Here is a 12,969-nt window from a genome sequence, read left to right as displayed (position 1 = left end):
CCTGACCCCATCACATCATAGGCGTGATTGATGGGGTGGGTTAGCGTGGTCTGGGACTCGTGACGGGGTGAGTGTGCCGCTCCCAGGTTATAGTGTTACCTTCCGCAGCCATTTCTCACTGACGAGGTCATATATCATGTCCACTGCGTGATGAAGACATTGGCCTACAGTTTGAAGCTGTCCCAGTCTGTCTAATGAAGCTGTCCCAGCTTGTTAAATGAAGCTGTCTCAGGTGGTTTACTGAAGCTTTCGAACCTGTTAAATGAAGCTGTCTCAGGTGGTTTACTGAAGCTTTCGAACCTGTTAAATGAAGCTGTCTCAGGTGGTTTACTGAAGCTTTCAAACCTGTTAAATGAAGCTGTCTCAGGCAGTGTACTGAAGCTTTTCGGGCTGTTTAAATGTTGGGCAGTGGTGTGTTGAGGTCAACATGGAGTTTTTGGCCACAGGAGCTGCTGTTCCCATGACTGCATATCCCAAAAAAAGATTAGAAAAGACTCACACACTCGGTTAATGCTCCAAAATACAAATAATTTAGTTTAGTTTACCATGTGAACGGCTGACGTTTCATATTGCAGAAATCCGTGGATGAGGGTGTTCACTAAATCTCTTTCTGAATACTCTGGAGTAGCGTCCTCCCTCCCTCCCTCCCTCCCTCCCTCTCTTTATCATTTCTCTGATCTGGAGTGGCTGCTGAGGTTTCTGCTGTAGTGCTTTCAGCTGTCTATGCTCCATAGATCAGGTGATTAAAGGAAGGAGGGATGTGACTGTAGTTTTTGGGTGGAGCCTCTGCCTGCAGGGTTAGACAGTTTCTCCTCCAGCTCTGGAGTGTTGCTTGCTGGTGGCAGTGGGGGGGGGGGGGCTTTCCACTATACCTGTGTGTGGCGTTCCGGCACTTTCCTTTCCATCCTGTTCACCTGCTTCCGATGCATGTGTGGAGCTCTTCATGTCTCTGCCCACACACCCCTCTATATCCTGAGTAAATACGCCATGGCGGCTCTTCCGCAAACACACAGGGCTCACCTGAGGTGCGGTGGATTCCTCCTGGTGTTTTTCCATATCCCTTATTGTTTACCTTATTACCTGAAGGTCAGGTAAAAGGTTCAATGACTTCTCTGAACCATCATCAGTGTGAACAAGACTGTGCTCGCGCTGCCAAGTTAGCGTTAGCGCTGATAAGTGTCTCCTCGCCACGGTATTGTGCGCAGGATAAACAGGCTGCTCCCACCTGATGTAGCCTGGCTGTGGGCCAGCCTGCGCTGCTGAATGGGCCAGCCTGCAGCCGTGTGCGAGGTTAGCTTCCCGCGGCGCGCCTCAGACAGAGCTGACCTGCAGCTACCGAGGGTCACTGGCAGCAGGGAGAGGCTGCACACACGCACATGCTGAGTGCCATACTGCACCGTGATTGGACAGTCAGCACTCTCTATGCCATACAGAGCTGTGATTGGAGAGTCCGTGCTCTCTGTGTCTTACAGTACAGATTGGGCAGTCTCACGAACATAAACAGCTTGGTAAAATGGTTTGAAATTTTCATTTTGAACTCCTTAATCCAACACTTCCTGCAGGCTGCACCACAGTGTCAGTTTAACACATCAGCACACTGTAACCTGTCCATCATTTCTGTATGTGATGCATCTGTACAGGACATTTGGATCTGCTGCCATTTAAATACAATGGGCACAATATTACCCAGGATATGGGGATGTATTACTGTAATTACTCTTCATAAGTTTTCTGTGGACCACCCTTGACCTCCATGGACCTCAGATTGGGATTTCCAAGGCTATGCTCACGATTGATTGTTTAGTGAGCGATGGGGCTGTTTTTTTTTGTTTCTGAATTTCATTCATTAGATGCAGACGTCAGTGAAGAGGAATAAGCTTTTGTTACAGTGTACAGTTCTGGGCCAGGGGTGCTGACCCAGTCTCTCTGGTCCTGATCTGGTCCCTGCCCCTGATTCGCTGTGCATTGTCCCGCAGCCCGTTTCCCATTCGCCCCGCCCGAGGCAGAACAATGCCTATCCCCTCCCCCACCCAAGGGTGCAGCGTCACAGAGAGCGAAGCACAGTCTGTTTATAGCTCTCTAACTGCCACCGGAGGTCTCAGTTTGTTATTTTAATTTTTTTTCCTTCCCTCTGCCATTCTGTGTGAGGCGCCGCTGTGTTTTTGAACCGACGCCCCGCCGTTCTGCTGGACGTATTCGAGGGGAAACGGCGCTTCCCCTGAGCTCCAGGAGGGCTTGGGGCGGGGGCGCTGCCATGTTAATGTTTTATCTTATTATTTTAGGAGCCTTCACTTTTGACAGCCCGCCTGTTCTGACTGTACACCACTCACGCGCAGACGTCAGTGTGTTTGAGGCCTATGCTGTCATACTCTTCCTTCCTGGCTCACTCTGTCCTCCCCCCTCCCTGCCCCTCCTTCTCTTTCCCTGCCCCTCCCAGCGTCACTGCTGTTTGGGGAGATGGGGGCGGGACAGGAGTTCTGCTAACCGTCTGTTTGAGGGGTTATTTTTTTTTTACTGAAGCTGCTCATTCAGAAAGTGCTCTCAGTCACAGTGAGTGGGAAAGGCTGAGTGAGAGGAATTGATAAATGAATGAAGACTGGCCTGGTTTAACATCAGTAGGATTACATTTAGTAGGCGCTCTTATCCAGAGTGACTTTCACTGCTTTTGAATGTTCTACAGTGTCTGTTTATGCAGCTGGATGTCATCCTGAAGTAATTCAGTGTAACATCCAGTACTTTGCTCAATGGTACAATGGCAGCTTCCCACCCGGGAATTGAACTTGCAGCCTTTAGGCTGCACGCCCAGTCCTGTCACCATCGTGCTACGCTGCTGCCCGCGACGTCCCCACGCGGACCGTCTCCACACAGCCACAGGCTTTAGTGGGGATTGTGTGCACCTGTGCGGTTCTCTCCTCTGCTCTGGTATTCATGGTGGAGTGGGGCCTGGTGTTCTTTCCTAACACCTTATTTAAGGTGTTGCTAAGCGACTCCCTGGGGCAGCGGGATGACTGTCTCCTCCCTTGCTGCTCTCTGAGGAGTGTTAATGCACACTACCAGAAGTGCCAAACGCACACTGCCGCACAGCCACACAGTCCCCCTGGCCCACGGCCACCGGAATTCTGCTGCTCTGATGTTCAGGTCTGAGCCGTCTGCCATGTTAGCTGTGTTCCCTGGCACTTACATCAGTTACGATCCTGGGAAACTGTACGTCCTGAACCCTGATTTCTCTCAGAAATGATTTCACAGATCGTTCTAATGGTGCAGTAAAGCAGAGCTAGGATAAAAATAGTCTCAGGGCCAAGGAAAATACATAAACAAGCTCTCAAACTGCACGCACACATGCATGCTGAAAATGCACATGAATACACACACTGCATATATCTCCATATATTCTGACCCACTGAGGCCTTTTAGTCATGCCTGGGAAGATGAGATTGCCTTTGCATATTTTCTCCTGAATTGCATCCAGAGAGCAGGTAATGTGTTTAGGCCTAATTGACTGTGATGGGCCGTGTAAATCAGCTGGCTCATTTCCTCTCTGATTCACGCGTGCGGGAGTGTCCGTCACTCTTACCAGCCTGTTAGCGCTCCTCATCGAACACATAAAGAGTGTCACTCCACATTAGGTCCAGACTGGGCCTGGGCCTGGGCTTTGAGAGAGCTCCATATGTCGTCCAGGTCAGACGGGCAGTTGAGAGAATGAGTATTTTTATACATTTTGGTTTCACCCGATTTAAATACGTGCACTTTTTGTACATAGGCCTCCCATTTCAGGGCACCATAATCTTTGGACCAAATGGCTTCACAGGTGTTTCTGATTAGTCAGGTATGTTCAATTGTTTCCTTGGGGCAGGTATAAGAGAGCTTTCAGTGAACTGATGGCTGTGTCTGCGAGTGATCTCTTCTGTTGAGTTCTGTTTCTAATAGATTCTCTCTGTCCCCCTTTCTTTCTCTCTCTTTCTCCCCCCCTCCCTCTCTCTCAGGATGATAACTGGGGCGAGACCACCACAGCGGTGACGGGCACGTCGGAGCACAGCCTGTCCCAGGAGGACATTGTGCGCATCAGTAAGGACCTGGAGGACAGCGTGGGGCTGGGCTGCCGGCGGTACCTGGGGCTGACGGTGGGGGTGCTGCTGGGCGTGCTGGTGCTGCTGACGCCGCTGGCCTTCCTGGTGCTGCCCCACGTGCTCTGGCCCGAGCGGCTCAAGGCCTGCGGGACGGCCTGCGAGGGGCTCTTCATCTCCGTGGCCTTCAAGCTGCTCATCCTCCTCATCGCCGTGTGGGCGCTGTTCCTGCGCCCGCCCCGCGCCGGCCTCCCGCGCGTCTTCGTCTTCCGGGCGCTGCTCATGGTGCTGGTGCTGCTCTTCGTCGTCTCCTACTGGCTGTTCTACGGCGTGCGCATCCTGGAGTCACGGGTAAGAGCCCCTGCTGTACTGCTGTGTGTTTATAACACACTAATGCAGTACTGAAGGGTGTTTATAGCACAGTAATACAGTACCACATTGTGTTTATAACAGTAATACAGAACTGCAGTGTGTTTATAACACAGTAATACATTACTGCAGTGTGTTTATAACAATAATATAGTACTGCATTGTGTTTATAACACAGTAATACAGTACTGCATTGTGTTTATAGCACAGTAATTCAGTTCTTCAGTGTGTTTATAACAGTTATACTGTACTGCATTGTGTTTATCACACTGTAATACAGTACTGCAGTGCTTTTGTAATACAGTAATACAGTGCTTAATTTTAGGTTAGAAGATATTTCAGTATTTGGCTTAATTCAGACTGATTCATCTGAGACAGGCATTATAAACACTGTCTTGACACAGAGCAACTAATGGTAGTAGGTGTGTGTGTTGCTTTTTTGTAGTTTGTGTGTATGTGAGTGTGAATTTAAAATAATAATCTAATGTGTGTGTGTATAGATGATATTACATTGGTGTACATCATTGTAAAAATGTCTCTCTTTCTCAGGATGAGAACTATCAGGGCATAGTGCAGTACGCCGTGTCGCTGGTGGACGCTCTGCTGTTCATTCACTACCTGGCCATCGTGCTCCTGGAGCTGAGACAGCTGCAGCCCTGCTTCTCTGTGTGCGTCACACGCTCCACTGACGGAGAGACACGCCACTATAACCTGGGACAGCTCAGGTGAGACACAGCTCTGTAACCTGGGACAGCTCAGGTGAGACCCAGCTCTGTAACCTGGGACAGCTCAGGTGAGACCCAGCTCTGTAACCTGGGACAGCTCAGGTAAGGGGGCGGGGCAGGGCAGTGCCACAGCACGAGGGTGCCCCTAAAGGCAGTCTGTGAAATGGCAGTCTGATAACAGGAAGCTCATCACTGTCAGAACACTACTGTCTGCCCCTGGCCCCGCCCAACACACACCTACCACGCCCACAGGGAGGACTGGTGGGAGCACTGAGCTCTGGGGCCCGTGCTGAGCTCATATTGGGGGGGCAGGGGGGGAGGGCTCTCACACCAGCCCCATTCAGCCTGTTATTTACGCATTCCATTTCCAGCTGCTGAATTTTTCATCAGAGCCTGTGCAGCAGATACTGACGCAGCACAGCAGGTGCAAATGAATCTGCCGCTTCAGATTTACACTCTAAACGCCTCTTTCTGTCCTTTTCATAACTCACTGTGTGTGTGTGTGTCTGTTTGAGTGTGTGTGTGCGCGTGTGTTAATTTGAGTGTGTGTGTGTGGCACGTGCGCTTGTGTCTGTTTGAGTGTGTGTGTGTGTGTGCGTGCGTGTGTCAGTCTCGTGTCAGAGCAGGGTGAGTGTTGATCAGACTGAAGGCTCATATATTTTTCTGATGGATAAATGACTCACTGCTGGTGTCTGTATTTCAGTGGGGTGGTTATCTCCACAGGCACTAACACAGTAATGGCCTTTGGGAATAGGAAGCTTGTGTTCAAACTGAGCACATACTGAGGGCGACAACTCAGTTAGCCACTTAGTTATGTGAATGCCAAACACTGTGCTCCTGTTTGTACCAGGACTGTTCTCCCATTTCCCTGCACAGCCATCTCCCTGTGCTCCTGTCTCCCTGTGTTCCCATTCCCTGCACAGCCATCTCCCTGTGCTCCTGTCTCCCTGTGTTCCCATTCCCTGCACAGCCATCTCCCTGTGCTGCTGTTTTTCCTCACCTCTTGTAAAGAACATATAAGTGTGTGGGAATGATACTTATCCATGTTGCGCAGTTGAAGAGCAGATTGTTTGCTCTGTTCATTTCATCCACTTTGCTGGGGATCCCTCCCTTCCCAAAGTGATTTATGTGTTTGTCATTTTGTTAAATTGTTTTTCTGCATAAAGGAGCAGTATATGCAGCTTACTGTAGCAGGCTGATTTACCTCACTGACTCCGCCCCCTCTCTCTCTGCAGTATCCAGCGGGCTGCCCTATCCATCCTGGAGAACTACTACCGAGATTTCCCCGTCCATAACCCCGCCCTGCTGACCGCCTCCAAATCCCGCGCGGCCAAACACCTGGCCGGCCTCAAGGTCTACAACGTGGACGGTGAGTTCCGCCGCCCGAAGGGGGCTGGGACCCAATCACTGCAGTGGAGAGCACTTCTGCACAAATCAGTGCTCCGGAGGGCAGTTCTGTTCACTCTGGACCAATAACTGCAGAGGCCATGTTATCTGCCCTCACACCCAGAGATAATAAAATAGAGATGGGAGAAAGTTAGGACTCATACACACTAGCATTAAAACTGGTTTTGAAAACCATTTCAGCCCCTTAAAACCTTCCAAATCGGTGGTGGTGAAAAAAACGTTTCAATTTAAAACCCCTTGGAGCAAGGATTAGCAACTTTTAGAAACGTGTTGTACGAGGTGTAAGTGTTGTCATCTTGGAAACAAAGAGAGGTCTCTGCTTATGCTCAGGAATTGGTGACCTGAAGTTGTGATGTCATAAGGCTATGGACCTGGGTTTGTGATGTCATAGGATTGTGTGTTTCTTCTTGTGATTTCTTTCTTTCTTTCTTGCATTCTTTTTTTCTTTCTTTCTTTTTTCCTTCCTTCCTCCCTTTCTGTTTTTCTTTCTGTGGTTCTGACATTCTTTGGGGCTTTCATTAACATTCACTTCCTCTGTGTGATACTCTCTCTTTCTCTCTGGCTTTTCAAAGCCTTTAAGGCTAAGCTGAAAGCATACCTTATTGACAGTAAGTAAAAGCATCCTGTTAACGATCTCCTCCCTCTCCCTCCTTCCCCACACGTGCACACCCACACATGCACACACACTTCCACACCCACATATACACTCATGCTGCCCCCCACCTGTTCTCCACGAGCCTGTTGAGATACCCACACCTCAGCAGGCTTCTTGTCACTGGTCCAGAATGCCTCCCATCATGCACTTGGTTTCACGGTCAGCATGTGGTTTCACGGTCAATTTTCTACACTATCTCAAACTGTTAACTCTGGCACTACATGCAAATTATTCTCTTATTATTCCTTCCGTGGTTTTAGCTTGCTTATCTGTATATCTATACATTATGTACATCATACAATTTTTACCTGTGGCTGGCAAAATGGGCTAGCACAGTTGCAGCTGAGGGATTTTATAGTTCTCTATAACCCATACAGATCATACAGTCACAGCCTCCTGTCCTTCCCATTATAGACACAGAGTAATACCATCGACATCCAGGCTTATCATCTAATTTAGTTTTTTATTCCTGAATGATGAATTCTATGATGTGGGCTTATATCTGCTGTGGATTACCTTAAATCGATGATGTAAGAGAAGTGAATGCAGCCACGGCCGATGCTGTCTCAGTGATGTGCACTAACCCTGATGAAGGGGGCGGGGCTCAGAGAGGTGTCAGTCATAACTGAGGACGGTGGGGGAGGAGGAGACGAAAGTCCTGCCCCTGTTCCCTTAGCCTGCAGGGGGGCTGCATTTTGTCAGCATAAATCCAGACATGCCTGGGGAAGCTGGGATTTTTTGTGTAGTCTGTGTGAATGGAACAAGAGGTGGGGTGGAGGGGGACGGAATTGAGCAGTGTGCTATCTGGACTGTGCCTCCCCTAACTGATGTATACAATACACGGCTTTTCGCCCAAAACCAGTAACACAGCCAATGGTTGGTCTTGGTATTTACTCTGCACCTATCATTGGTTGTGTTATTAGCTCTGCGTGTGCTAAAAGGTTTTGCATCTGCTACAGGTCTGAGTGAATCTGGCCCTATTTGCACACTGATGTCATGAAATGCGTATACTTATGAAATGACAGACCACTTTTTTCCAAAGCAGATATTTGTCCCAATGCAGGGCACATTTATTTCACAGAGAAGCAGCACATGCAAGAAAAGTCACAATCATCTAAGGAACATCCTAACTTCAAAGGAAATGTCTGTACATGTGCATACATACACAGTTTTACCACCGAACACAGCAATGCACTGCACAACTGCAGTTAACTTTAACAAAACAGTAATCATTTTAATTTCATGTTATAATTACCATAGAGATTACCCTGTTAAAAAGTTAAAAAAAACAGTTACGAACCAGAATGTCATATGCGCGGTTGTGCTGGACCACAATGGGAAAGAACAGACCAGGCAAAAGGAATGGAAAATGAAAGCACAGCATGTCGGAGGAAAACCGACGGAGAGATTTGGAAGTGTGGATGCAGACAGTACTGCTGTGTCCGTTTTAATTGGACATAACACCTCAAGTGCAGAATGGAACCACGCAGAAAATTAGATTTGAGACACAAAGATGGCACTGTGTCAAGAGGATCGCACACGAGAGAAACTTTTTATTCGGTGTCATTTCTGTCTCTCTGATTCTCTCTCTTCCCCCCCTCCCCCCTCCCTCCTCCCTCCTCCCTCACCCCCTTCTGTGCTCTCAGCAGCCGATTTAGACACAGAGACAGCCGTGGCATTAAATCAATACCTTTCATCCCACTGCCCCCTCGCATGCACGCACACACACACACACACACACACAAACATGCACTCTCTCTCTCACACACACACACACTCTCTCTCTCTCACACACACACACACACACACACACACGGGCCAGAGAAAGGACAAGGCCCTTGGACTGTCCCTTACCTCATGGTTGCCGTGGTAGCCTCCATCCCTCGCTCAATGTGAGCGTGCTCAGGAGGGCTACTGTATGTCACAGTGCCCCCTGTGGTGTTCTGTGATATTGAAAGTAGGGGAGAAGAACACATATTAAAGTGGGAGCAGCACAGGAGGGAGATTAATTATTCAGGAGCTCTGTCCTCGATGCGCTTCACCTGCTCAGCCAATATTCAAATCATCTTCTGCAGAAGAATTAGGTTGCCTTGCATATTAATGTTGCAAAACTACCTAATTTAAATTTTGAATGCAGGAATATGAGGGCAAAAAATGAGCTAGACTGCTTCAGTGAAATGGATTCCTGGGTTGTAGCTCCTGGGTTGTGAGCACCTGGCTAAGTGAGAGGCTCGTGAGATGTCTGTGGCGTTGTGGGGAGGGAGAGCAGGAAACGGGCAACACCCGGCTACGGCTCTCTCCTACCCTGACGTTTCAGCAGCAGTGCAGACATTGGGCTGCCATAACGTTTAGACAACAGACTTTATTCCCCGGAGATGTTCTCAGATTATTTTGGGAATTTTGCATCAGCGGTCAAAGGGCAAGGCTGGAGATGACGTTTTAGAAGAGGAGTCAGAGGAGGAATCACTTAATGGGAGCCCAGGTCTGTGCCGTGGGGCACGCCGCTGGGCAGGCAGACGAGACTGCTGGGTTCACACGGAGATCAATACTGAACAGAGATGTCACCTGCTGCAGTTATACCCCCCCAGGCCAAGGTCCGCACGTTTCAGACTCATCCAGACCAGCAGCCACGTGGCTCTTTCCCTCTCCTGAGGCTGGTGGCCTCCTCTCTGATGTGTGTGTGCTCTTCACTCTGACACGACTGCGCACATGCATGTTTCTGAAGGCACATTCTTATCACTGTAGTAAATCGCAGCCTGGTCAGAGTGTATGAGTGTTGCCACCTGGTGTACTGTATGACGATGGGGAGATGCAGCCTGGAGTATGTTCACTGGCCAGCTCGCTGTACTGTCGCCTCTCCTCACTTGTTATTGGTGTGTGACGATCGGCATCGTTGCCATTGGTCCTCTGGGGCCCCTCCCCCTGGCTGAGGTCCAGGCGTGACGCCCGCTCCTCCCTGCCCGCAGGTCCGGGGAATAACAGCGCGGGGCAGTCTCGAGCCATGATCGCGGCCGCCGCCCGCCGCAGGGACACCAGCCACAACGAGCTGTACTACGAGGAGGCCGACCACGAGAGGCGTGTCAGGAAACGCCGTGCCAGGTGAGCCGCGCGGTCACATGATCCGCAGAGAGGAAGGAGGTGGTCACATGAGGGGCTCAAGTGTGTGTGTGTATGTGTGTGTGGGCTATAAATGAGGATATTGTGTAAATTCTATGGGTGTGTGTGTGGTACATATGAGGATATTGTGTAAGCTCTGTGTGTGTGTGTGTGTGTGTGTGTGGTATAAATGAGGATATTGTGTAAATTCTGTGGGTGTGCGTGTGGTACATATGAGGATATTGTGTAAGGTCTGTGTGTCTGTGTGTGCAGGTTGGTGGTGGCGGTAGAGGAGGCTTTCACACACATCAAGCGCATGCAGGAGGAGGAGCAGAAGAAGACTCCTGGGGAGGTGATGGACCCGCGGGAGGCTGCCCAGGCCATCTTCCCCTCCATGGCCCGCGCGCTGCAGAAATACCTCCGCACCACTAGGCAGCAGCACTGCCACACCATGGAGAGCATCCAGCAGCACCTGGCCTTCTGCATCACCAACAACATGACACCCAAGGTAGCACATGACTTTAATCTGAACTACTGGCCTCCAGCATCACCAACAACATAAATGAGCGATTGACTGATTTATTGTGTACCTGATTGATTGATCTATTGATTGATTGATGTATTTACTGATTTATTGATGTATTCATTGATATATTTGACCGTGCAATTGATGTATTGGTGTATTTGATGTATTGATTGACTGATGTATTTCGTTGATTGTCTGATTGATGTATCTGTATAGATGTATTATTTGATTGAGTGATGTATTTATGTATTTATTGATTGAGTGGTGTATTGATTTATTAATTAACCGACTGGTTACCTGTGTCGGGGTGTGTGTCTGGCCCAGGCCTTCTTGGAGAGCTACCTGACCCCGGGCCCCACGCTGCAGTACGGGAGGGAGCGCTGGCTGGCCAGGCACTGGACGCTGATCAGCGAGGCCACGGTGACCAGCGGCCTGAAGGAGGGATCAGTCTTCCTACTCAAGTGCATAGACTTCAGCCTGGTGGTGACCGCCAAGCGCATCCCCTACATCCAGCTGTCCGAGGAGTTCATCGACCCCAAGTCCCACAAGTTCGTCCTGCGGCTGCAGTCCGAGACCTCGGTGTAGCGTAGCGCACGCGGGTTTTACTCTTTTAGATCATTTTTTACGAGGTTTATATTTTATTTGGTGTGTCGTTTTTCTTTTTTTTTTCTTTTTTGGTCACTTATGCAAATCTTTTTTTTGTTTTGGTTAAAAGATATTAGCTGATATTTAAAGAAATAAAAATCACACAGATGACACGTTGGATACATCTGTGTGTACAGACAGGGAATCAAACCCTAGAGAGAGTATGTGAGTGTGTACTCGTGTGTGTGTGTGTGTGTGTGTGTGTGAAAGTGTGTGTTTGCTTTTATGTGTGTATGCACATATGCGTGTGTTTGTTGTGAGTGGTGTGTGTTTGTGTGCGTGCGTGTGTGCGTGTGCGTGCGTATGTGTTTGCATGCACGTGTGTGTGTGTGTGTGTGTGTGTGTGTGTGTAAATGGACACGTTCATCCTGCCTGTTCCAGCATCATGAGTGACATGGGCAGGTGAAGGGGGAGGGGTGGGTGTGAGTGTGGGGTAGGAGGAGGGGGCCCAGGGGCAGAGGGCAGGCACAGGGTGGCTGTCTAAAGGACCACTGAAGCCCTGCCCCAATACACATCTGGACCGAAGAGGAATAGTGTGAAATATCATTTTTAAGGTCATGAAGCTCAACAACACTCAAGCAAACTGGTTTTGTTTTTATGTCAGAAACATGAAGTCCCAACCAAGTTTCTTTTTCCATTTCTTTTGGCTTACTTGTAGAAATCCACCTAGTCCTGTTTTGTATTGTGTCAGATAGAGTCCTGGTCACATGCTTCTCCTGGGTTTGCTATAGCAACAGGTTCAGCGGGGCACAACATAACTTGTTTGCTCGAATCAGCAGCTACCTTCATTGAAACAATTCAGGTGCATATTTTCAGATGGAATTTTGCTGAGTATGAACTTCACGTGTATATATGTGTTTGTATATACATATACATGTATTTAACATATATGTACAAACATATGGTATTTGCCTGTGTGTAAATATAAATGTATATAATGCTGTTCATTTGATACACTTTCATATTCTAATTTGCCTGCCTGCACATAAAAACTGACTGTGGAATTCAGACACTACCAAAATACTCCTCTTCGTATACATTCTCTTCACCATTCCTGGATACAAATTTATTTTTGAATACATACATATTTTTTAGAAACGCAGTTTCTGAATACATTTTTCTAGCTTTTCTATGGCATTGTGTTGATATCAAATTAACATGTTGTTTCCGTATCAGGAGGCTGTTATTTTGTTAGCTCTCAGTGTCCCTGAACCCTGGAGAGTTGGCATCAGCTGATACTCCCGTGGTCAGCTCTGGGCCTGGGCCAGACCAGAGGGTCACAGTAGATTGATTTTTCCACCTCTGTGTTTAAACACTCCGGTGTGAACTTCTGCACTGTGGGGATAGCGATCAACTCATCTTCCTTTTTACAACTAAGATTTAAATTGAGTGCAATTTGAGATTTATTTAAATTCTTCGGTGCAATTTATGAATTTATTTTTCCCCTTCGTCCCAGTCTTTGTTTATTTATCCATATTTGCG

General features: G+C 48.5%; 1 protein-coding gene across 6 annotated transcripts in view; it reads left to right on the top strand.

Moving 5' to 3' along the window:
* The window catches only part of LOC135240560 (vang-like protein 1), a 40,360-nt gene extending 28,767 nt beyond the window's left edge, over positions 1–11,593 (top strand). For all 6 annotated transcript variants that reach the window (XM_064310165.1, XM_064310168.1, XM_064310163.1 and 3 more), the window contains 6 exons: positions 3,984–4,415; positions 4,983–5,158; positions 6,394–6,527; positions 10,187–10,319; positions 10,590–10,824; positions 11,167–11,593. In XM_064310165.1, the coding sequence (XP_064166235.1) occupies positions 3,984–4,415; positions 4,983–5,158; positions 6,394–6,527; positions 10,187–10,319; positions 10,590–10,824; positions 11,167–11,427 (1,371 nt within the window). In that variant the 3' untranslated portion in view covers positions 11,428–11,593. The remainder of the gene's footprint in view (positions 1–3,983; positions 4,416–4,982; positions 5,159–6,393; positions 6,528–10,186; positions 10,320–10,589; positions 10,825–11,166) is intronic.
* Positions 11,594–12,969: the final 1,376 nt, after the last annotated feature.

The sequence above is a fragment of the Anguilla rostrata genome, chromosome 15 (assembly GCF_018555375.3).
Source record: "Anguilla rostrata isolate EN2019 chromosome 15, ASM1855537v3, whole genome shotgun sequence".
In the NCBI taxonomy this organism is placed as follows: Eukaryota; Metazoa; Chordata; class Actinopteri; order Anguilliformes; family Anguillidae; genus Anguilla; species Anguilla rostrata.
The sequence above is the reverse complement of the archived record's forward strand: the minus strand, read 5'-3'. Positions and strand labels throughout refer to the sequence as shown.